Here is a 26477-nt window from a genome sequence, read left to right on the forward strand (position 1 = left end):
ACTTTTATGTACTTCAATATATAAGCTGTTACTTGTTTATTAATTCTTCTATTTGAATTATTTATTACGAAACAGTGCCTTCAATTAGGTATTATTTATGTATTTAAAAGTAGTAAATTGATTTTCTATAAAGTTAGGTAAACTTCAGGTAACTTGCAGAATGGACTTGAAATTTTTATTCAACAAAAAATTACGGAACTTGACGCTCAGAAGTGCGTATAAATTTTTTTCCTTGAGAAGAGAAATTAAAAACTAATTATTTCAATTATAATAAAGTTTATGACTAATTATTTTAATTATTTGATGTTGGTGAAGTTCACAACGTTTATAATCATCGATTTAAAGAAAAAAATAATTGTCTATTCAAATTTTATCTTCAAAAACGTTGCAATGAACGAAACTTTTCTTCTTCTAAAATATTTTACTAAAATTACAATTCAAAAAAGAAAAAAAATAATTAAAATTAAACATTTATTTAGTTAAGAATTAATTTTTTAAATATACACAATAATTTATATTCAAACAAAATAAAAATTTAAAGAGGTTAAAAAATATCGTCGTTCATTTAAAAGTTCCAAACTTTAATTTCCAAAAATGTTTACAATTTTGATGAAAAACTTAAAAAAGAATTTGCAACGTAAAATTTTATTTTATGAATAAAAAATGTTTTGTCTTCCAATCGTTGATGATAAACGTTGTGAACTTCATTCACAAAAAAGTTGAAAAATTACCCATTGAAAAAAAATTAACGAACAGAATTAATATTTAAGGAAAAAAAGTCTGATTTTTTCATATATTTCTAATTTTGACAAATACAAACTCACAGCAATCTGAAATTTATAAGTCCTGTATATTGTTTATATCAATTGTAAATTTGTTAAAAATTTGCTTCATACGTTTGTGTAGACATGGAAAATCAAAAGTAATGTTAATATTTGACATAACGATTGTAAATAAATTTTTCATCACATTTGAGAATTTTTATATATATTTACATTGCATTTATTATTTACAAATACTCATCAAATTGAGTAATCATACATGTTGATTATTTGTTAATTACAATTGTAATTATAATTTAAAACTCACCTGTTTTGTCTTTATGATTTTTAAAAATGTAATTATCTCAATTTTTCGAAGTCATTGTAAATACCAAACAAGCAAACGGGGGAGGATACGAATCTCGTAACCTTTGAAAATTAAATTTTTCTTTAATTACAATCGTTTTTAAAAAATTAATTTCAACTAATTTTAATTATTTTTAATTATCCTTTGAACTACAATTAATTATTTTCGAATTTTTAATTATAACTCAAGAGGTACATTTGATAATTTTAAATTTCATTAAAATCTAATATCACTCTATCGAAATTCTTTTTTTTCTGAAAATGTTTTTTTATATCAGTAATACCAATATAAAAATTGTAGCATACCTAAATAAATTGCTCATTGATTTGCAATTCTATATTATGCAAAATCTTGTCTAAAACTTCCGTCTTATTTTCTTTGCTAGTTACAGGTTTTATTTTACAATGTTCCAAACGTAAGGTATGTAGATTGAAAACTCTGTAAAAGAAATTTTTCTGTTAATTCCTTTTTTTTATTGTGTATTTTAAACGTATTTTCAGGTTGCAGGCCTCGGATCAACTTTAACGAACCAAAAAAGGCGTTTTAGTCGATTAAAAATAGAAAAAAAAGTCAGAAAAGTCGTTTATTTAATTCAATGTTGTCACAAAAAATTTTATTTTATATTTCTCTGATTCTTCACTGATTTCTAAATTGAATTAATAAAAACTCGAATAATTTTGCTAAATAAATATTTAAATACTTCTTATTTCTTTTTCACGGGAAATAAAATTTAAAAAATTTCAACTTTTGAAATTCATTAAATTCTAAAATTACAACTATAACCCTTCCAAAATTCAATTATTTTCTACAATTTTGAACTAAACTTCATCTCTAAATCAATTATCTATATTAATTTTTAATAATTTTCCAAAAGTTCTTCAAGAATTCAATAATTTCAATACAAAAATTCAATTCTCATAATAATTGAAACTGTTCATTTTTCATTCTAAAGATATTAAGGAAGAATATTTTCAAAACTTTTAATAAAGAATTTTTTAAAATTAATTTTTTTAAATATTTCTAAATAATTTGTGAAAGACAATATTTTTACAATTACATACAATTAAGAAATGTCCAAAAAATTGAAATTTGGTAAAGTCTTTGAAAAATAATTTAAAAAATTATTCGAATATTCGACATTCGAGTTACTACAAAATTCGAACTGAACCGAGTTTTGTTCGGTTTTGGAACGCTAAAATGTCGAATTCTAAAATTCGACATTTCAGTCGCCTAGTTCGAATGTCGAATAACCGACATTCGAGTTAGCCTAGAGATTCAAATGTCGAATTTTCGACATTCGACATTTCGGCGCCCCAAAACCGAACAAAACTCGGTTCGGTTCGTTTCGAATTTTGCACAGCTCTATTCGAAGGTAATTGAATCTTAAAAAATTATGATAAAAAAATTTGAAGAATTAGTTTTTTATCAATATTGTAATGTAATTTTTCGAAAATAATTGAATTTCTAAAAAGAATTTTTGTATAATTTAAAAAAAATCAAAAATTTTCAATTAAAATTTTTGAAAACTTAATTTTTTAAAAATTGTAATAAAACACTTGAAAAAAATGATTTATTTTCAATTAAATTTTACAAAATTTCAATTATTCAAAATCTTGTATATTTCAAATATTTAATTAGAAAAATGATTGAAAAATATCTTTTCAAACGTTTGTCTATAGTTATAGATACTTTTCACACTATAAAAATCGAAATAAATTTCATTTTATACTAAAAATGTGGTATTTTGTTGCAAAATTATATCCGAGGCCTAAAATTGTGTTAGAAAGGAGAAATTAAAGAAAAGAGTTAAAATATTACCTATTTCGAGCCACTTGGAACATCGTCATCTTGGTCCTCATCCTTACTTTTTTCATGAAGTAAAACGTATTCTCGGGTACTGAAGCCAAATTTAATGACATCTCGTTCAAGTAATTCGTGATATCTTCTCGCTTCTAATTTGACATCATTAACAAATGTTCCATTCGCCGATTCTAAATCAATTAAATAGGGTCGCACACGTCTACCTTGTGAACCATCTTCCCTCGAATATGGAACTAAACGATACTGCAAAGCCGCATGTTGCTTGGAGCAGGAAGGATGATCCAAGGGAATATCTGCAATTTTACGATCTCTACCCATTAGAAAGGCAGACTGACGATGAATATAAAGTGTAGGTAGAGATTTTTCTCCTTTAAACTGATACAGTCTCCATCTTCTTTTTGGTTTCATGGCATCATCGGGTTCGGCATATTTTATCACAACTCCATTCACTGTATTAGTGTCTTCGGTTAATTTACCCGATAATCCAAAATTCGGCTTCTCCTTCTCTGGGGGTTTTGGTCGGTCCTCGGTTTTTATATTCGATTTTCCCCACTGTGGCGATGCTTCTTTCTTAACTCGTTCTCTGTCGAAACTGCTTTTATTATCTCGCCTCTCTTTAAAATCACGTTTATCACTCCTAGGCCTTTTTGACGTTCCCTCAGCGTCCATGTGTCGTTGATGATCATTTCTCCTTGGAGGTGGAGTTTCTAACCTCCTTTTTCGTTCGGGTCGACTGTTACTTTTGTGAAATTTACTTCTTCGATCATTTCTGTCTGAATCATATTTGCGATTACTTTCTCGATAATTATCACTGCTGGTTTTTTGATAACTCTTTCGCTTTCTTCGAGATTTGTTTCTACTTTCGTCGTCACTGCTATTACTACTGCTGTCGGATGTCATTTTTATTTGCAGTCTTTGCAGTCAATCAAATAAAATATATAATTTTTATGAAAGTTGCAGTGCCTAAAAATAAAGAAAATTCAATAAGTACTAATGAATACTAAACTAAAATCGTTTTTAAAATAACATTTTTATTGCAACACAACGAAAAGAGAATTGTACAATTTTTAGGTTATGTTTTAGAAAAAGAGGAAAATGATATATTATAATAAGTGTACATAGTCACCTTGTCTTGATGAAGTAATTTTATTTTGAAAACTATGTTTATTAATAATTTTAACTCCGTTTAATAATAGTTTCAAGATTTGCACCTAATTTCATTTATTTTATTACTTTTTTCGCTTTTTTCATTACACACAAATGTCAGTGATACGTTGTGTTGTTGACACTTCGAGTTTTGAATTCTCGAAATTAATTGATACGATCGAATCGAATGGCACATGCGATATATCGAAATTTAAATTCAAAAAAGCACATAAATTGTTTGAAATTGTTAATTTATTGAAAAATATAATTTACAGGTCATTTCGTTTTGTTTATATTTATACATTAACATATAACAAATGATACATACTCTTAAAAATATTTTTAAAATCATATACTAAATTTAAAACTATAAAATAAATTTATTATATTCAGTTCTTTGTTGTTAACTTACAAAATAAAGTACAAAACAACAAATATAATAAATAATTCTAATTTTTTGTGCGACTTTTCAGTCGTTTTGTAACAAAATGAATTCGCATGATTTTTTAACATTATTTTACTATAGGTATTATTTAATTTACTTACAAAATAGTTATATATCGAAGGAACTTTACAAAATCTTTGGAATATGTGATATTTATAATATAATTTTTTAACTTAAATTTTTAATAAACATAGTTTTTGATTTTTATAATAAATATAATTTAGAAGATGATGATGATGTGATAGTCTTCTTCTCTTTTTTTAAATTTAACAACATTGTAATAAAAATTCCAAACGTTGTAAATATTATCAAATTATTGTAAATTTATAAAAAAAAATACTTTTTTTTGCATTCAAAAATACTTTTTTAAAAAGGAAAACTTGTTTTATAAATAATTTTTGTACAAAAGGACATTTTTGTTGTTCAAAGCAAAAACCTAGTACAGTCGCATTCGCCGTAAGGTTGAAAGTCGCTTACAAAGTAAGCGAATTTCAACCTTACGGCAAATGCGACATTACTAGGTTTTTACTTCGGACAGTAGTTTTAGTTTTTTCTAAATACAATTTTTTGAAATATTAATTGAAAACTTGAAAATTTTCTGAAAAATTTTTTTAAAAAGATTATCAAATATTTCTAAAAAATTTATATAATTGAAAAATTGCAAAAAAAAATCTGTAGCAAAAAAAAGTTGTATTACTATTTATAAATTTGTACAAGATAAATGGGGCATTCCAGGTGTAATTTTCATTTTTTTATATTTTTTTTTGTTTTTGTTTGGAACAATTATTTTTGAATTGTACATATATAACAAATAAGAAAACACATTTTTTTGTTTTGTTTCTTGGAGAATATTGGGAAAGTTGTGATTTTTTTAAATTCAACTTTTTCAGACTCCGAAGACTTTTTTGAAATACGTTTTTCTAATAGAAAAAAAAGTAAAAAAAAAGTAGAGAAAAACGTTTTTATTTTATTTATTTCTATTTGTTATAATTTATTCGTTTTTTCTTAAAGTTTATAGATATTTAATAAAAAATGACTTTCTCTAAATTTAAATTAGTAAAAATGTTTAATAATTTTAATTAGTGACTGATTATGTTTCTTTTTGCTTTGGAATCAGTAAATTTGACTAATAAATAGTAATTTCTACTAATTTAGTAAATTTGACTAATAAATAGTAATTTCTACTAATTTATTAGTTAAATTTACAAATTGAGAAGCAGATTGAAAATAAATTTGAAAAAGTGACTTCTCGAAACCGAAGTGATGTTCTCGGCGACTGAAAAAGTTGAATTTGTAAAAGTCACAACTTCCACGATTTTCATTCGGTGACAAAATAAATAATACAGAAATCGAGAAAAATAATTTTTCAATGAAAATTTCCCCTGGAATGACCCAAATAATAATAATTTTTTGTACGCAAAAAATGGTCGTTTCGCTTGAATTGTTAAACAATTGTTGGAGCCTGCAGAACAGCAGGAGCACGTCTGACTTTCAATGCTTCTGGACTCATCTGTTTATTCATCTGATCATAATTATACATAACTGACAGGCCGCTGTCAGTGGTCGGCTTTCTTGTGAAGTTATTATTTTTATTTTGCGTGGAATCATGATGAATTTTACTCTGTCGATCTATTGAAGTTGTATTATAGAATGCATCGGCCGCGATGCTGCCCTCCTCTTCTTCCTCTTGCCGATATCGTCTGTGTTTTACGCGGCACCAACAATAGATTCCGATGCATATCAGCAAAAAGATAAAAAGCAAACCCACCGCAGCAGCTGCTGCCAGTACTCGCATTTCCGTTGGGTCGCGGACGAGTAATTTTAAATTCGTCGAATCCCTGCCCTTTTCACTTTCCACCAAAAGTGTGTACGTTCTTGCGTCTTCTTTTTGGACATTTTTTATAACGAGGATCGCCCAATAACAATTGGAAATCGATTTACTTTCGACAATTGGCTCCAGGGGTAGTGCCTCGTATTTTGGATGAATCGTTTCACCTGAAAAAATTTTATTTCATGTTAGTTGGCAATTTTTTATATTTTTTCTGTTTTGGGTTCTTTTTTGAGGTGCTTCTGGAGTCGCGCGGATATTTACCAAAAAAACGTTTAGATTTTCATTTCCATCAGATTTTATAAAGTTTAATTAATATTATACTTAAATATTTTATTATTTTTATTTAATTTTCATACAACAGACTTTGCATTTATCAACTAAAAACTATTTACGACTATTTTTACACTTATTATTTCAGACCTTATAAAAAAAAGTCAAGTCATTAAAAAGAAATCTGGATGCAATTAGTGGAGTATTAAATGATAATCTCAATGTACTGTAGTCATGGGAGTATCTGTCAAATTGAACATTAAATTGTCTCGCTACAAAATGAAGAAATCTATTTTGAATTCTTTTAATTCTAATTATGTTAAAATCATAAAATGGCACCCATATTACAGAAGCATACTCCAGCAGCGATCTTACCAAAGAGAAGTAAATAATTCTTTGTGTATTAATATTATGAAACATTGATGCATTTCTAATTATGAAACCAAGAGCTCTTAAGGCTTTTGAAATTACTTCAGATGTATGTCTATTAAATGAAAGGTCACTGCAAAAAAGCAATCCCAAGTCCCGAATACAAGTAACCCTTGTCAATTCTTCTTGACCAACAGTGTAACAATAAATCAGAGTACTTTTTTTTTAAAATGAAATGACATAACTTTTTTTTTACATTTATAGACATTTGATTACTGTCACACTATTGAATCACTCGGTCATGTACATACTTTCAAAATTTATATTTAAAACTCTTGAAGAACCTTAGTATTTTGTAATATTTTTCAAAAATTTTTAATAATTCGCCTTAATAACTTTGAAAGAAAACATGAAGAGTTACAGTTATTATAATTATAACAATTTTTACAAAAAATCGAATATTTTTGTTCAAATAATTAAATTGTCGTAAAACTTTCGAAAAATTATGAAAAATAATTGTTTCAGAAAAAAAGTTTAGTAAAAAATTCTATAAAATAATTAAATTTTGAAAGTGTTACAGTTGTAATTTTAAGAAATAATTAAATTTCAGTAGATTTAAAAGTGAACTTTAAAAAATTTTAATTCTTATGTAAAAAAAGAAATAAGCTGATTTGAATATTTATGTAACAAAGTTATTGAAAATTTTAATAATTGTATTTGGAAATCAGTGAAGGTCAGAAAAATACAAAATTAAATTTTTGTGATAATTATTAAATAAAATAAATTACTATTTCGGCTTTTTCCGATTTTGTGACAAAATTGAATTTAAAATAAATGACTTTTTTTAAACCACTTATTGCGCGGTTCTTTGATAAGACAATGGATTTTACTTTATACGATAAACTTAATGTTCTCTGTATAACAAAGGATCCCTTAAAATTTCTTAAAATTTTCCTAACAATTTTCTGAAAAGAAATAAAAAAATGATGAATAAAAAAGTTCTATTAAAAAAAAATAATAAAACTTATTGAAACTTATTAGGTGTTGAATCCAGTTGAATGAAAATTATTATGTTTAATTCAAAAATAATTTTTGGTTGACTGCATATTGTTTTTTCAGTGCGGACTTTTTTGGATTTTGTGCCAAAATTGAATTTAAAATAAATTACTTTTTCGATGTTTTTATATCTTTCATCGACTAAAACGACTTTTGTCCCTTGTTTCTAAATTAGCAATACTTCTTTAAAACCGTAACTTTAATAATATTTCTTTTCTTGACAATAAAGTCAGAGATCTTTGTTGAAATATAAAATTATCTGCTAATTCGCGAGTTTAAGAATTTCGAAAGACTTAAAATTCGACTCATGTTGTTTTTTCGATGAATATTCATGCGTCTCCATTTCTATTGTCTTACGTAATGAGAAAATTATATGATAAAGCCATTAAAATCCAATTTAGTCTTGAATTCGATAGTAAGGCTCTAAACGAAAATTACGAAAGAAAGGAATTGTTTGAAATTAGTCAGAGGGCAATTAGGGTTTTTTACTTTTTTTTTGTTTCTCTTTCTAAAAAAAAAATACATACCTGCTCTAATATGAGAACTCCCCCACTGCCAAGCGACTAATCGGGGCGGAGGCCTCGAGCAAAAGCTGGACTTTAATTGATGTACCGGTTCTCCGGACCATCCTATTGACTCATAAATTCCATTATCTCCAGAAGAACGTATGGTTTGTATTTCTGGCGGTCCCATGACATTGAGCATAAAACGTTCCTCGCTTCGAATTTCCCTTCGAACGCCGTTGATGAAATTGTATGCGAAACATCTGTACTCGCCCTCATCGGACCACATGACATTTTCCAGTCTTAGTTTTTTGCCGCCCTGTTTGTCTTGTGTTGGATTTTCAATAATTTCCGGAATCCCTCCACGCACATGCTCCCATCTGTATTGTGCCGGTGGATTTGCATCATATTCAGCGCACTCAAATGGATCTATGGTTGTGCCGAGGGACGTAATTTCTTCCACATCTGGAATGCTTCCATTTAACGTCTTCTTGCTTGCTTTTAACTTTGGCGCATCTGTAATAATTTCAAAGTTTAGTTTCAACATTTTTCCACGTTTTTTGTCTCAATTTGATATCTGCATTTGTAGCACCCTGAAGAAAAAATTCTAGAAGGATTAAATCTTTTGAATATTTTCAAAAATGCTAGAATCAGTGGAAATAAAATTATAAAAATGATCTTTACTAACACTGAACGTCCATTCTGTAACTGGCTGGTGCACTGTCACCAATGATATTTGTAGCCTTGCAGGAATATAGTCCAGCGTCACCTCTCATTACGGGTTCAAATCTCACTTCGGACGCAATTAGAGTGTTATTTTGATAAGTCCTGTTAGCTGAAAAAGTCATTGTTGCGCTGTTCGTTGTACTTATTGAAGTGGAATCTTTGAACCATTTAATTGAACCGACCGGATTGGAATCGGCGATGCATTTCAAACTTATGAAACTCGCTGAATCTTCTAAGGCGGTCGTCAACATTCGTGGACTAGTTTCTATTCTCGTTTCCGGCGTATCTGAACGGAAAAAAGTAATCAAAATCCAATACATTACAAACAAGATATATAGTTGAAATTATCTTTTTTTCATTCTTACACTTAAATTGAAATTAATTAAAGTTGTATTATTTATTAAATGACATCAAGCTTCGCACTCATCTACTAAAACCTACTATTTACTACTTTTTTACGTTATGCTACTATTTGGGTACTTTTTTAGGTTCAGCCACTAAAAGCTACTATTTTTTTCAACATTTCCACTACTTTAAATTCGCTAATACTAGAAATCAAAAAACTATTCTCAAAAATTATAATCAAATTCTTTAAAAAGATTCAATTATTTTCAAAAAATATTCGAAATTCAATTATTTTCAATATCTAGTATTTTCATAATTTCGCAAAATAATTCAATTATTTAAAAAAAAATTGATAAATTCATCCAAAATTCAATTATTTTCATAAATATATTGCATAAAATTTCCACAGGAATTCAATTAATTTAGAATAGCATTTTCAAAAAATTTTGAAAAATCAATTTTAATTATTTTTAATAGGTACTATTTTAAATTAATTAATAGAAAAATTCAATTCAAAAATTTTCCACAAGAATTCAATTATTTAAAATAAAAATTTTCATAATATCTATTTATTATGTTTCGAAAAAATTATTTTCAAAAATAACAAAATTTTTCACCGAAATTTAATTCTTTTTAAACATTTTAATACAATTTTTCGCAATAATTCAATTATTTTAATAAAATTGTTCGAAAGAAATCAATTATTTTAAAAACAATTTTTTAATTAAAATTTTTTGTAATAATTTAATTATTCTTTTAGATTTTAATAAAATTCTTTCCAAGAATTCAATTATTTACATAAATAATTCTTTGAAAGAATTTAATTAATTCGATAAATAACAAAATTATTCCCGAAAATTCAATTATTTTGAGGCATTTTAATAAAATTCTTTGCAAAATTCAATTGTTTTTATAAATAACAATATTCATCACAAGAATTCAATTATTTTTAAAAGTATAATAAATTTCTTCATGGAAATCCAATTATTTAAAAAAATTCTAATGAAATCGTTCGCAAGAATTCAATTATTTTCATAAATAATAAAATGCTTTTTAGGAATTCAATTATTTTCAAAAAAATTTAATAAAATACTATACACAGACATTCAATTATTGTCAAAAATAGAATTCTTTGTAGAATTAAATTATTTTTGAAAGCTTTTCGCAATTTTATCTACTATTTTCATAATATTTCCAAACAGAATTCAATTATTAAAAAAAGTTTTTTTAAATAATCTTCGTAAGAATTCAATTTATTCTTTTCATGAATAATAAAAATTTCTCAGGAATCAAATTATTTAAATTAGAATTTGCATAAAATTAGTCGAAAGAAATTAATTATTTAAACATTTTTATAAAATTCTTCGCAAGAATTAAATTATTTTTATGAATATCTAATAAAATTCGTTGCAGGAATTAAATTTATTAGCAGGATAAGAAAGAATTAAATATTTTTGATGAAAATAAGGAAAAAGTCAGGAAAATAAAATATATAAGTGTCTAAAACGAGTTTTTTGGTCATCAAGTTTAATTTTTCGGTAGCTACTTTTTGACTACTTTTTTTTAGTTTGAAAGCTACTTTTTGACACTTTTTGAAAATTAATTATCGAGTGCGAAGTCTGTAACAGTCACTCACAATGAACGTCCAGTCGCGATTCTGCGTAAGCAGGAGACGTGTTGGATGGATGTAGAGTGAGACATCTAATAGGAAGACCGTGATTTTCCCTTTGTCCACGAATTTTCAAAAGACTGTAGGCGACCCACGTTTTTGGGCTGTCCACTTCCGTTGCATTTGTTTGCTCCCTTAAAGCTTCAACTTCATCCCCGCCAATATACCTGAAAAAAGTATTGGTTTCTATATAAATATTTACGTTCAAAGTCAGAGTATTTTTTTTATTTATTTTTTCGAATATAGAACTTTTCTATTCAACATTTTCTTATTTTTTTCAGAAAACTGTTAAGAAATTTTTAGGAAACTTTTAGGAACTTCTTTTATAATATTTTCAATTTTCACAGAAAGATAAGTTTTACGTACAAATTAAAATCCATTGTCTTATCAAAGAACTGCAATAAGTAGTTCAAAAAAATATTGCAACTAAAAATAAAGTTCAGCTTTTGGAGCATTTTTTTAAAATTGTTTTTTAGCTGAATAAAAAATACTAATTTCAGTCAATTTTTCATTTGTTCATTTTTCTAACTAATTTCATATATATATAATAATGTTTCTACATATAAAAAGGAGTAAAAAACGCTGCCAAGTTGTACATTTTTGTTATAATTTTGGTGCTCATTTCATGAACACTTTTCTTCCTCATAGAGATAATAATAATAGAAATATATGAATAACTTTTTATAAATATGGTAAAAGTGATTGAATCTTGGGCCAATCAATGTATTTTTAAATACCCTACAAGATAGTTATAATAGTTTTATAGTTAAAGAAAAGTTTTCAAATAAAAAAGTTGAGAAAATGTCATTTACCCCAATTTTTGGTTTTTAAAATACCAATAATTTTGAAATTCATGATCGAATTACACTGAAAAAAATGATAATGTAAATTTTGACATACAAGTATGGTTAGGATGTATAGCTGAAACAGCAATACTGTATTGATGTTCTTAAAATACAGTGTTGGTGTTCTCCACATACATATTACTATCTCTCACATACATATAAGGTTGTTCTACACTGCGTATGGCTGAAACAGCAATACTGTATGGCAGTTCCATATCCGCCAATATAATATGTGAGAATTGGCTACATTTATGGCAGTACCATAAATATATTTTTTTCAGATAGGTTCAAAAATAGGTCAATCGAAGCGTTTTTTAATGCTCTACAAGTTGTTAATGATATTTTTAAAGTTACTTTTACATTTTTCAACAAAATTTTCAAAAAATTCTTATTTTCCAAAATTTTATATTTTTAAAAGTTTAATATCTCCATAGTTAATATGGACGAAAAATGTTAGATTAGGGCTTAAAAGATGCGTCTAAAAAACTCTACAAATAATTATGGAAAAACATTGATCCTAACATTTTTTTAAAGTTACGGGCAAGTTTTTACGAGAAATTTTTAATTTTTTGCAAAATTTAAAATCCCAAAAAAATATAGTTAAACTTTATTAATCTATTCCAAAGTGTTGTGAAAAAATGTTTATAATATATATATATATATATATATATATATATAGGTTATTCAATAAGGTCCTTCGTTATCTAATTAATAAAACAAAAGTTGTAGTAGCTTAATCTTCGGTTCACAACAACCACTTAAAATGAATTTAAATGTTTTTATTTATGGGATCGTGTATTCTTCTTCTCTTTATATCTCGATTAATTTAATTTTCAATCTATTGTTAATTTAGGACTTTTAGGAATTTCATTAGGGATTGCAGATAAGAACTATGGGTTCAGAACAATTTAACATCTTGTTTAGACCAAATAAGATATTATATTTATTTAGCAATAGTCATAATTGATTTTTACTTACAATTATCTTTATATTATGTAACCTTAATCCCTACCGCACTGAAACAAGAAGAATGAGAGAGAGTCATTTAAAACTAACCTTTCTTCTGGTCAGAACGGGCAAATTTGATGATTGATTATTTTGTTAATGGGTTGTTCATTTGTTAATTGTCAGTAATTACTATTTTGAACTTTTCACTATTAACGGTTTATTTAAATGGGACAATTTAAAACACTCATTTTTAACCTCACGTTGTTTTCGTCTCTACTCGTCTTAATTTCTCAATCTTTACGCGACTATTTAATTCGACTATCTATATTGCTTTGAGTTTGTTATATGATCACTGTCATAATAGACGGCTCCCGTTAATATGATCTTGTTTCAATTGTCAAAATAATAAAATCGTCTTTGGAGCTCAGTTCAATATGATCTCTATTCAATTGTCAATTTAATATAATCTCGCAAAAGTTTCCGTGTAATAAAATCTTAATTCAGAGTAATTTTAAATTCACTTAAAAAATAAAATATTAATTTATTTTTAATATTATTTTAGGTTGTATAATGATTAAATAATGATTAATAAAATAAAATATAGAAAAATAAATAATAAAATTATACAAATCTAAATAATAATAAAAATACTAAACTAACTAATTTTAATTAATAAAATTCATTATTCATTAAAAAGTATAAAATAATATTGCAAAAAATAATAAAATTAATTAAATAAAAAAAAACAAAGTATAATAAAATGGGTATTATCTATATTATTTTAAAAAAATATATTAAGAATTATATTACACTACATTTTTCAACTGAAATTATTTTTTAGGTATAATGTAGGTAATATAAATAATAAAAAATAAATATTGTTATAAATACAATAATTAACCTACAATAATAGTAAAATTAATAAAATAAATCAAAGAAATTTCAAATAATAATTATTAACAAAATAAAATATAATTAAAACGTAACGAAATTTTACTTAATTTTAGTTTATTTAGTATTTTTCTTATTAATTAGTTTCGTATAATTTTATTACTTTCTTTATTTTTTCTAATTTTTATTTCTTATATTAATTGTTAAAATTAATTTATTTATATCGTTTTTTATTTATTATATAATTTTCTTTATTTTTTTTCTATATTTTATTAATCACTATTTAATCATTATAAAACAAAAAATAATATTAAAAACGAATTAATATTTTATTTTTTAAGTGAATTTAAAATTACTCTGAATTAAGATTTTATTACACGGAAACTTTTGCGAGATTATATTAAATTGACAATTGAATAGAGATCATATTGAACTGAGCTCCAAAGACGATTTTATTATTTTGACAACCCAGTAAGAAACGAAAAATTGAAAAGTATTAAAAAGATTCTATTCTTTTAAATGCCATTTCTGTCCAATACTTTTCTATCCAGTGAGAGCAATATAAATAGTAACGATATCAATCCTCTTGAATACCCAGTAAGAAAGCAAAGATTAAGAAGCATTAAAAAAATTCTATTCTTTTGAATACCATTTCTGCCCTATGCTTCTGAATTCCACGACAGTAGTATAATAATATAATACTAATATTGTTGACATATAGAATGTTCAATTACTTTCAAATAACTGCACTCATGAATTTATTTGCTATTTTAAAAAGGAATAATTATTAAATTATCAGTTAAGAGGGTTAAAAGTGTTTAAAGGTCTCTGAAATTTTTAGGTTATGATTTATTGTCTAACAGAATAACGGCCCTGACTCGTTTAAATGACGTTAAATTGGTAAACAATCAATTTTTCAGCAAGTTTTTCTTTGAACACAAACACTTTTTACAAAATCTGCCACTGTATGTATCTTATAAATTACAAAAATCCAGAAGATTGCTTGAATGCATGCAGAAACGCGGTTCCAATGAAAAATTGAAAAGTGATATAATGACAGGCTGTAATAATTTCGGATAGGATTGGAAAGCATTCAGAAAAAAATTTTGTCTTTGTTAAAAATTACAAAAAGAATTGAATAGCATTCATTTTTAGACGAAACGTGGTCCTATCATGGTATAGAAAAGTATTGGACAGAAATGGCATTCAAAAGTATTGGATAATTTCTACTACACCATACAGAGTTTGAATTATTTTAATCCTTTTCAATTTTTCGTTTCTTACTGGGAATTGAAACAAGATCATATCAACGGGAGCCGTCGATATTTATATTCAGAGCAATTCAAAGTGTGACGAAAGGGCTGCCAAAATTGTATAATGTGCAAGAGAGAGTAATTAACAATTTTTAGGTTATTTTTAATGAATTGATTTAAATTATTCCACTTCTTTATTTTGTGTTCACTAAAACTTCTCAGTCTTATCTATTCCAAACACTTCGCGATTTTTGAGTTTAACGTCTACCCGAATTCGATTGCCCGTGGCGAACCCTTGAACCGGTCGAGTTTCGCAGACGGTCAACCTCGCGATAACCTGTCTCCAGAAGTTAACTGTCGCGAAGAATCGAATTACATCGTAAGCACACCAGTTTTATTGCATGAAATTGAGGCTTGGGTGTGACAAATTATTGGGAAGGGTTAAGTATTAGGAAATATGTTCTGATGAAACTGAATAATTATGATTTCATTGCACTTTTTCTTATTGTGCAAAAATGCGGCTTAACTCATTTTTGATTTTGCATCATGTGATGGCAATAAGGTCTGTGAGGTTAAGGACCTTTTCAGAAACGCCTGCGTTTCTGTTTTGTCAACAAACTACAATCTGGTCATTGAACCAAAAGAGTCTTTGACACTTAAATTTTCGAGTTAATGCATAAAAGTGGTGAAATCATTCTTGTATTTTGTGCTTGTCAATTATTTTAAATAAGGAATAGAATATGAAAGAATTTGGAATTTCTTAATTATGCAAAAAGACTGTTATGAACTCGAAGCAATCCTTATGTTATTGATAGAGATGTGCAAAAAGCTCTAAAAGTCGAGCCGAGCCGAGCCGAAATTTTTTCGAGCCGAGCCGAGCCCAAGCCGGCTCGATGTATCGAGTACTCGAGTGACTTCGAGTACTAGAAAAATTCGAGTACTCGATTAAATTCGAGCACTCGAGTAAATTCGAGTATTCGAAAAATTCGAGTACTCGAATGGATTCGAGCTTTCGACTTACTAAAAAAACTATTAATAAGTAAAAAATTTCGAATTTATTTGAATTACTAAATCAATATTTCTATTTGCTAAATATAATAAATGCGAAAATTCTATGAATTTTCTCTAGAACTCGAATTTACTCAGAGCTCGAAAAAATTCGAGTACTCGAATTCCCTCGAGTGCTCGAAAAATTCGAGTACTCGAAACTATTCGAGCTTTTTACACAGATCGGCTCGGCTCGGCTCGAAAAATGAAAAGCTCGAAAAAGCTCGATCGAGCCTCGAGCTTCGAGCTTTTTGCACAACTCTAGTTATTGACCTGTTTGCGACACTACGCGGCTTTTACAAATAAGTTTATTGAATTTAATAATCTATTTAAATTTTAAATAACAATTAATTATTATATATGGCACATAATCAAATAGAGATCCGATTTTTCAAAGTATAACTTTTAATTCAATAATAAAAAAACGATACTTTGAATGTATCGTAACACAAAGTACTCTCATTTTATGTCCGCATGTGAGACCAACAATTTAAAAAAAAATTCATCCCTGAATTTTGAATCACACACATACGGAATGACACACGGAGAGAAGGGCGTAGTAGATTCTACTGACATGGCAGTTAAATATACTAAACAGAATCGTTAGGTTTGGACTGACGGTACGGACAGTGCCATCTACTGCACTGTTTAGTAAGATAGTAAGATACACTGAGCAAACAGTATATTCTACTAGACAGAGAGGTGTCGTAGTGTATTATACTAAACCATTACTAAACATACAGTTGGCGCCACTAACCGGTGCCCTAAATGATTTACTAAACGCGTTCTGTCACATTTACTGCAACTCTTCTCTCCGTGCATTTTTTAAAAATGTGATTTTTGAACTCTTGAGGTCAAATAACATAAAGATATGTCAAAAAATCGAACTCGAAAAATTTTGGTATTACAATACTTTCCTCTATTAGGAAGCAAAAATTATTCAAATTCAAACAATTTATTCAAATTTATTATTATTTTGTCAATAATTGAAATAAAAAAATAAGATTTTGTGAACTAAAGGCACCGATATTTTCTTAACACCCCCACAGCACCGAAATTTTCCTAAAAATTTATTAAATATTTACTTGCAATATTCGGCATATTCAACTGAAAAGTTTAGTGAAAATTGTGTAAAGATTTAAATGTCTCGATTAAATAAATGTTTAGTGTGAAAATTTCCTGAACATTTAAATGATATTTTTACTAAACATTTATTTAATCGAGACATTTAAATCTTTACACAATTTTCACTAAACTTTTCAGTTGAATATGCCGAATATTGCAAGTAAATATTTAATAAATTTTTAGGAAAGTTTCGGTGCTGTGGGGGCATAATAGGTCTTTATTAAAGAAAACTAAAAAAGAAGTTTAAAAAACTAAAACTATTTGTTCATCTGTTCAAATTTAAAAAATAAAGAAAAATATTTTTCTACAGAGCAGAATCTCTATCTAAAATACAATTAATTTAATAAATGACACATTCTTAGAAAAATATTTTTCTTCAGAGGACATTTCACTTTCAAAGTATAATATTTTTTTCCTTTTTTTATTTTTAGCTTTTTATTATTATTTTTTGTATTTATTATATAGTAATGTTGAATAATTTAGTATAAAGGAATGCACCGAAAGCAAAGCTCGTAAAAGAAAAAATGCAATCTTTTCAAGTTCTAAATCTGACTATACAGAACCCCACTGAGCATTATTGGAAGAGTGAAGGAAGGATGGGAGAATGTGGAGCAGAAAAAAACTCTTGAGGGTACGCACCCACTATTAGAGAAGTTTAGATAAGGCGCGGCTTAAATCACTAGACCATGAAGTAAGACATGGACAACCCTTTCCTGTACAAAAACGACGTTCCGGAACTTGCTCTTCTTCTTATATCTATATATGCTTATACGGGAAATGAAACAGTCCTCGCAATTGTAAGAAAATTATAAAGATTCTTTTTATGAAACGAAAACTCCGAAAAAATAATATATAATGTAGTCGCTGATAAATACCATGCGGAGAAATGTATATAATAAATTTGCGGTTTTTTTTAAATTATTACATACGGCAGTTTAGAAGAGGACCCTGAAAATAAGGCGCACCACAATTGAAATATATACTTATTATTTGTCATCGTTTTAACGGTTTTTAATATACTTATTGCAACAGAAAAAAACCACAGAGATTTGTCTTTTCGACTTGTTTTCCATTTCTATGATTTATTTTTGATTTATTTTCTCGGAGGGTTTATTTACAGACTAATATGAAATTCTAATGGACCCTGAATTTCCATTTGAATCAAAATTTCATTTATAATCAGTTACACTCCGTATATCTCAATCCGATAAGTACCAATATTCAAGAGAATTTAAATTCAGTTTTGAAATAGAAATGAATTTATTAGAAAATAAATTGTCATAAATTTGGATGAACTTTTTTCTGGACAGAAACTATTAATTAATGTTCCTTATGTTCTAAACTGTCAAATAAAGACCAAAATTATTCAAATTCTTCTCAAATTCAAATTTTATTACAATAATATTGTGTCATTTAAAAAAATAATTCATATTAAGTTTCCAAAATGTTCTATTTATATATTTTACCTTTTTTTATATTTTATTCATTTATTTTTCTATAATATTTCTATTTTATTTATGGTGAAAAATCATTTCGTTTTTGAATTAGTAAAAAATTACTATTTATTAATAAAATTTACTTACTTTTATTAACAAAATTTATTTATTAATAAAATTTAGCAAAAAGTCGGTCTCTATAATTGAAATTAGTAAACATTTTCACTAACTCAAATTTAAAGATATTTTTAACAAAAAATTTTAGAATAAAAAATGGAAATTAATTAAAAATCCCCCCGCTTTTGAATCGAGAATTCAATTGTTGTTTTCCATTACAAATGGAAACTTGCAATGTAAATTTGAATAATTTATTCATATGAAAATAAGTAATATTATTTGAATGAAATTCAAACGTCATGAACGTCTAATTAAATCGAGCATGATATTTAAATTGTGGTGGTTAACAGGAAAAGAATTTCGATCACTTCCGCGTCACGTTATATTTTAATATAAAGCGGGACTTTCTAGGTAAGAAAAATAATAATGTTACAGATTGCAGTGCATGGGAAATAAGGAAAAAAAATATTGTTCATTTATAAATCACTTACAATATTTTTTTAAAATAAAAAAATAACATATGCCAATAAAGAGAAGAAAAAAATATTCTTAATCAAATAAAATTTTGCGTAAATTTACCGCAAATTGAGCCGTAAATTATTATCATTAAATAGTTCAGTCTTCGCAGTAAATTTTACTTTTTTTACGCGGTGGTAGCATAAATAATTTTAAGTATTAAAAAATAAAAACGAAAATTCTCTATTATACGTAAAATAAATAAACAATAATTTGAATACATAAATTTAATAATTTAATAAAATAAAAAAATAATAAATATTGAATTTTGAAATAAAGATTATGAAATAAAATAAAATTATTAAAAGAGATAAATAGATTAATATAAATATACAAATTGAAAAACATAATAGGCAATGATCATAATTCTTTAAAATATATTTTATTCCCTTTTTTGAATATTGAATAGTAAAGTAGTAACGGATACTGTAATAATTCATCGTGAATGAAAATTGATATGCCCATAAAGTAGCCGTATTATACTGTTATACTGTGTAGGTTCTCGCTCCTCTCTCTCTGAGGGGAAGCTAAAAGATCAGTGATTAAAATAAAAAAAAATTTGTAAATGAAAATTTACTACCTTTTTATGTATCAAAATGCCACACACACTCACAGGTGAATATGGAAAAAAAATTACAATACACACTACTTACCACTTGATGAGGGCTGGCGGATTTCCGTATCTGGAAACGCAGGAAATCGTTGCTTCCTGGCCTTCCCTCAAAGTTAGGGCAGTGCTCAAAATTGACCCACCGTACTCCAAACGTGGTTTCCGGGGAGCCACTGCATAAAAAATCATGTAATTAACAAATTTGTATAAATTCACGAATTCATTTGAATGCTATTAATCCAAATTTCATTAAATACCAACACTGCTCTAATTTATCTCGATAAATCTTTAAGTTTGCCCTATTTTCATTCAAGTGGGTAAATTTCTTTTTTCTTTAAAAAAATCTTTTGTAAAGTTAAATAGGTACTTTTATTTTAATAGTAAAATTTAAAATTTAACTATCACTCATTCACAACTATAACCTTTCCAAAATTCAATTATTTTCTGCAATTTTTAACTAATAAACTTCTCTCTAAATCAATTATTTATCATCATTTTCCGAAAGTTCTTCGAGAATTCAATTACAGGCTTTGCACTTATCTACTAAAACCCACTATTAACACTAATTTTTTGCAATTTTCTATATTTGGATACTTTTTTTTAGACTAAAAGCTACTTTTTTCATTATTTTTAGGAGAAATTTGCATCACTTCAAATTCGCTAATAGTTGAAATAAAAAAAAAATTCTAAAAATTGTAATAAAATTCTTTAAAGCGATTCAATTATTCTAAAAAACTCTTCGAAAATCAATAATTTTCAATATCTATACAATCTTAATGAAATTCCACACAAGATTTTTAATAAAATTCTTCGCAAACATTCAATTTTTTTTATAAGTAATAACATTTGTACAGGAATTGAATTATTAAAAATATTTCATAAAATTTTTCAAAGAAGATTAATTTAAAAACTTTTTATAAAATTCTACCCCAAGAATTCAATTATTTTTACAAGCAATATAACATTTTTCACGAAAATTCAATAAATTATTAGAAAGAATTAAATATAATTCTTAGGATTAGAATAAAAATAAATATTTTTGATTTAAATCAGAGGAAACAGTCAGGGAAATACTGAATCAAATTTTTGTGAATCAACTAAAACAATTTTTTTATTCGTTAAAATTAATTTTTGATAGCTACTTTTTTACTACTTTTTTCAGTATTAAAGCTACATTTTGATAATTTTTAAAATTAATTTTATTATTGAGTGTGAAACCTGCAATTATTTAAATACAAAAATTAAATTTTTTTAATAATTGTAACTGAAATTATCCATTTTTATTAAAGGCATCAAGTTAAAAAGTTTTCAAAAATTTATTATTATTATTATTATTATTATTACAAAATAAATTTTTTTCACAATAGGCACGTCTTGTCGAACATTAAACTTGTAATATTTATATTATGCACATCGACAACAGGAATTTCTTTCAACACGTGTTTTTTATTGCGCAAATTGATTTTACATCATAGTGATTCGATGATTTTTGAATTTGTTACTCCTCTTCAACAAATCTAATGTTGTAATTTTCCGAAAGTGGAACGGAACATTTTCGCTCTTCCGTTTCAATGAATTGAAAATGAGTTTACGAAAGTTAAGTTGTTACCTTACGGTTCTTTTTTTAAAGTGCAGTTTAATGTTAAGTGATTATCGTCACAGTGACTCGATATAATATAATGGATGACGAATTGTTATTTTTTACACAAAACTTTTTGATGAATGATTAGTATGATTCATAATAGTGATCATTAAGGCTTTTTTTTCTTCAAAACAAAAGAAAAAACATCTGTGAATCCACAATTTCCTTAATGTATATTAAATAATACTTTTATTGCCCTAATCTCGAACGATTATAATATATGTAATTGTTCTAATAGTGTTAAAAATGCTTTTTTCTTTCTTGATAATTCTTTATTAATCCGTATTTCCGTTTTGTTATTAATCCATATAATTATTTTTATATTATATATTGCGTTTATTTTTTTATTTTTATGCACAATCTTTTGAAGGATATTAAATTGAGACAAAAAATAAATCAAAAATGTTGCGAAGCAACGTTTTGATTCGTTTCTTGTCTCAATTTTATATCCTTAGAAAAACTGCGTATATTATTTTTGTATTATTTTTTTTTATTTTTATATTCTTTTTTATTGAGTGAACTGAAAATATTTAGTTTATTAAATTATGGAATTAATTATGCAAATATAAATATTTATAGGTAAGAAGATATATGCTTTTTCGAATTTAAATCTCAGTTTCTCTGTATGTGTGTCTACACAATAAAGAAGTATATAATACAACAAAAGAAGAGTTTCTTCAATTATTCAATCTTGTTGTAACAATCTGTACAATTCAAGATCTTAGCTTCTCTGAATCTCATTTACCTACTTATTTAATTCTGTGTGGATTTTACGCAAGAGCCTAAATCCATCAACCTCCAGGTTTTAAATCAGATTATTCAGATATACATGCATGTTGCTTTCCAAAATTTATAACCCTGACGTTTCCAATGTTCAAATAAACAAATTGGTAAAAACAATCCTTTCAATTTTATTCTTTTGTCATTGTCTTTTTTATTTTCTTCTCGATTCTCAATTATCATTATATTTTCTATTAACATTATTTTCTATTATCATTATTTTTTATTATCATTAACTATTACCATTTTCTATTATTATTTATCGTCTTCTTTTTAGTGATTTTCGTCTTTTTAGTATCTATATATTTTTTATTTTTTAGTATTTTCAATTATTGTATTTATTAATTTATTTCTACCATGTAAGGGGTGACAAAATTAAAAATGCCCTTTTCGTGCATGAGAACTAAATGATATAATACTTATAAGTATAAAAATAAAAATACAAGAAAAAAAGAGAAGCAATTTGACAAAGAACTGTATTATTGGTAAAAATAGAAATTATCAACTCTTTTATTTTCGTATTAAAATTTAAAGAGGACTAATTGGAATTTAAGATTATGATAACATTGAAAAAATAACATTTTGTTGCATATTATATTATAACAGATGGTTCTCACGATGTCTGCTGTCAATTCGAGTGGAAGCAGAACAGCTGTACTTAAAGTCAAAGGAACATGATCTCCGCGATCACTTATGACTTGAAAAATAGATCTTTTCATATATTATATAGTGAAATAAAAACTCCATCTATTTACTTTAAGTGATATACTATAAATAATATCAATATTGATAGTGTATATTAATTGTAGTACTATTAAGCAGTAGCAGTCATTTTTTTTATTACCAAAATCACATTTTCTAAACGTCCCCCGATTTATTTATAAAAAATTCCAATAATATTCACTAATTAATTCGTAAGAAATATTTATTCATAAATAACAATAACAATGATAAATATAATATAAAATCATAATATGTTTGAGAATTTTTTAAGTAGTTTTCACCATAAATTCTGATAAACAAGAATTATTATTATCTTCTTTATTATTATTACATTGTTTATTGTTTTTTATTGCTTAATATTTTATTTTATTTATTTATTCATAATATTTATATAATGTACAATATTTATTGAAAATTCGGCTTATTGGCCCAGAAGTTATAATTGAACGTTTAAATGAACGGAATTTACTTTTTATTTTTAAATAATTAACAATTAAGTTTTTTTACACCAACAAATAATTTTTTTAATACAATACAAATTCAAAGAAATAATAAAAAAAATTCATGTTCCTAAAGTTTTGAGAAGAAGTATATAAAAGTGTCATTTTTATTATTACTTCTTTTCAGAATTTTAGGAACATGCATTTTTATAGGTCGGAAATTATAAAATAAATGATAAATGAAAAAATAAAATGTTGATAAACACAAACCTCTAACGAGAAGTCGAGCGGGAAGAGATGTGAGTGCATCCTGACGAGTAAAATCGCCAGGAGTGACCTGGCATTCCCAGAATCCGTCATCAAAATCCAAAGATGCTCTTCTTATCAGCAAACTGCAATCACTGTCCCTTCCTCCGACCCATTCGTATTTATCAGGATGCATGCCAACGGGTTTACGGTCTTTTTGCCAGATGCATTGACCCCTTTTGTCCTGTACTTTACACCTAAGTTGTACATCTTCACCGGTTGAAACCTCCTGATACGATGCTGGGGTTTCGACAAATCTTTGCTCGCCATTTAAGCACAAAATATTCGCCGAAATTAATGCCACGACTATCCAATTTCCCGTGTTTATCATTTTTCTTTTCTTTTTTTTTAATTTTTTAATTTTTAATTGTAATTTAGAAATGAAAAATCATTTTTTCTTCTCACATCACAAAAATTATTTTTTTCAACTTGCTTTTTGTCAATTGAGCGTATAATTTATAATTGATATTAATTAATTATTAATATTCTTATTAATAATTTAATTTTTCTATTTATATATTTATTTATAATAAATATTAATTATATTATTTAAATTACAAGATTCGCTCAGAGTAGTAGTTCACTTCAACATTTTCTTAATTCCTGTAATATTTGTTTATTGTAAATAATTTAGAAATAGAAAATTATTTTTCTTTTTGCTATTTTATTTTGAAATAATTTTTACTTTAATTGTTTATACACTTTTAGTTAATACACTCTAATTTTGGTTGATTGTTGTTTGAATCAACAAATAAATTGTTGATCATTAATAGTTTAATAATTAATAATTTGTGATTTTTCATTTAGCAGAAAGTCAAATTTTTTATTGTATTATTTGTATTTATTTAAAAAAGAAGAAATATTTTCTTCTCTTGCTATTCTGTTTTGAAGCAATTTGCACTTATTTATACACAAAATTTTATTAAATGGGTGTAATTATTGTTTATTAACAATTTAATACTTTGTACTTTTTATTCAGCAAAATTTTGAATTTTATATTATATTATTTATATTTATTTGTATATTCATTTATTTATTTATTGTAAATAATTTAAAAATGAATCATTTTTTCCTGTCACTGTTCTTTTTTTGAAACAATTTGCACTTCTTTTTATTTACACAAATGTTTATTTAGTAAAGAATGCAATTGTTTATATTGATAATTCTTTATTAAAAAAAAATCCTCTTTTTGTTTTGTTTTCTTTAACTATAAATAATTTAGTAATGAAAAGAACTCACTATTTTCCTTTAAAATACTTTGCACTTTTTGTTCACACTTTTTATTTATTTATCTAATTTAATTTTTTGTTTATTAATAATTCAATTTGCACGAATTCATATTTTCCTTTATTTTAATGGTAAAAAACTACACTTCTTTCTTTCAATTTTGTAAACGAATTTTCGTCATTTCGAGTCGATTTATTTTGACGAAAAACAGCCTTTAAAAAATGTTTTAGTTAATTTCTTTCTATTTCCTTTTTTAACGTTTTTGAAAATATATTTGAGCACAAAACACACTACTGTCACATTTTTGAAAGTAAGTCAGAGTCTTTGAATTTTGAATGAACCGAATCACAGAGTTCCGTCCTTTCGATTTTCACTCGAAAAGGAACGCTCAACAACTGACCCTCGACGTCGAAGGCAGTCGAAGGGCAATTTGAAAAATCCCAACTCGATTCAAAGTGGCGCCATCGTGAGCGGCAAGTATTAGCCGAAAAATTTGAAACGAAACGCTTTCTAAATTGCGCGCGCGCGTTACGGTGTGAAGAAATTTTTCGATGTTTATTGTTTAAAGAGAGAAGAGGAAGTAAACGGGAATAGTTTTTCAAGTTTGAAAACGAAGAGTATGGTACTGCCTCGGAATAAAAACAACAATGCACCGACGACTTGGGGGCCCTCAATAATTGAAGCAGCAGCCAGAACGTGTGGACTATGTTGGTCGGACCCCAAACCCGGACCCATGCGAGCGTAGCCAAGCCTGTCTCCTCTTATTATTCGAGCGTGTTATCATTATGTTACACACTGTGTTTCACGTGCCCGATGTTATAAAGGTTCGAAGACTATTGCGAGTCAGCACTTCTTGACTTGTTCGTTCTTCGCGAGGAAGGTGTATGAGGATGTAAGCCAATGATGCGAGGAGAGCCCTTCCCTCACAAAATGCGTATAATATACCACAGAGAGACGTCTTATACATATAAAGATGAGACAAGGAGCAACGAGCAACGAGCGCAGCAGAGTCTGAAACACAAATGAGAAGGTACAACTATAAAAGCGAATCATTCTTCTTCTTGTTCGAGAGCAATATAAACCGTTTATTATACGCGAAACAGTTTTTAGCATATTCTAAAAGAGGAATGTTTTATTGAAAACAAGAATGAATTGCAGATTTTAGTTGAGGAGTCTATGCCATTATATGTTTATATTTCTCTCAACTTATTTTGCAAGCACAACGAAATTTACTCTGGATGTATAATTTCTTTCTTATCGCA

At 26.5% G+C, this 26477-nt stretch overlaps 3 protein-coding genes across 3 annotated transcripts in view; 1 reads left to right on the forward strand and 2 right to left on the reverse strand.

Annotated features, from left to right (window-relative positions):
- Positions 1 to 1486: 1486 nt before the first annotated feature.
- LOC122511312 (smad nuclear-interacting protein 1) lies at positions 1487 to 4241 on the reverse strand. The gene is made up of 3 exons (XM_043626470.1): positions 4076 to 4241; positions 2947 to 3912; positions 1487 to 1566 (listed from the first exon to the last, which is right to left on the reverse strand). Exon 2 carries the CDS (start codon positions 3847 to 3849, stop codon positions 2947 to 2949), a length of 903 nt encoding a protein of 300 aa, XP_043482405.1. The 5' UTR covers positions 3850 to 3912; positions 4076 to 4241; the 3' UTR covers positions 1487 to 1566.
- Positions 4242 to 5666: 1425 nt separating this feature from the next.
- On the reverse strand, positions 5667 to 24649 carry LOC122511284 (kin of IRRE-like protein 1). The gene is made up of 6 exons (XM_043626436.1): positions 23953 to 24649; positions 20141 to 20270; positions 11277 to 11476; positions 9258 to 9581; positions 8594 to 9085; positions 5667 to 6535 (listed from the first exon to the last, which is right to left on the reverse strand). Exons 1-6 carry the CDS (start codon positions 24317 to 24319, stop codon positions 5985 to 5987), a joined length of 2064 nt encoding a protein of 687 aa, XP_043482371.1. The 5' UTR covers positions 24320 to 24649; the 3' UTR covers positions 5667 to 5984.
- A 604-nt stretch (positions 24650 to 25253) lies between these two features.
- The window catches only part of LOC122511328, a 28879-nt gene continuing 27655 nt past the window's right edge, over positions 25254 to 26477 (forward strand). The window contains exon 1 of the mRNA XM_043626487.1: positions 25254 to 26245. The gene's annotated coding sequence lies outside the window, so the exon portion shown is untranslated. The remainder of the gene's footprint in view (positions 26246 to 26477) is intronic.

The sequence above is a fragment of the Leptopilina heterotoma genome, unplaced genomic scaffold, assembly GCF_015476425.1.
Source record: "Leptopilina heterotoma isolate Lh14 unplaced genomic scaffold, ASM1547642v1 Lhet_81, whole genome shotgun sequence".
NCBI lineage: Eukaryota > Metazoa > Arthropoda > Insecta > Hymenoptera > Figitidae > Leptopilina > Leptopilina heterotoma.

Excerpts from the sequence above, each read along its gene's own strand:
- LOC122511312 (XM_043626470.1), bottom strand. The coding sequence starts at position 3,849 with ATGACATCCGACAGCAGTAGTAATAGCAGTGACGACGAAAGTAGAAAC.
- LOC122511284 (XM_043626436.1), bottom strand. The coding sequence starts at position 24,319 with ATGATAAACACGGGAAATTGGATAGTCGTGGCATTAATTTCGGCGAAT. Across the intron at positions 9,582-11,276 it reads ATCGCGACTGGACGTTCATT|ATACGCCGGAAACGAGAATA; the intron begins GTGAGTGACTGT and ends TTTTCCGTTCAG. Across the intron at positions 6,536-8,593 it reads GAGTTCTCATATTAGAGCAG|GTGAAACGATTCATCCAAAA; the intron begins GTATGTATTTTT and ends AAATTTTTTCAG.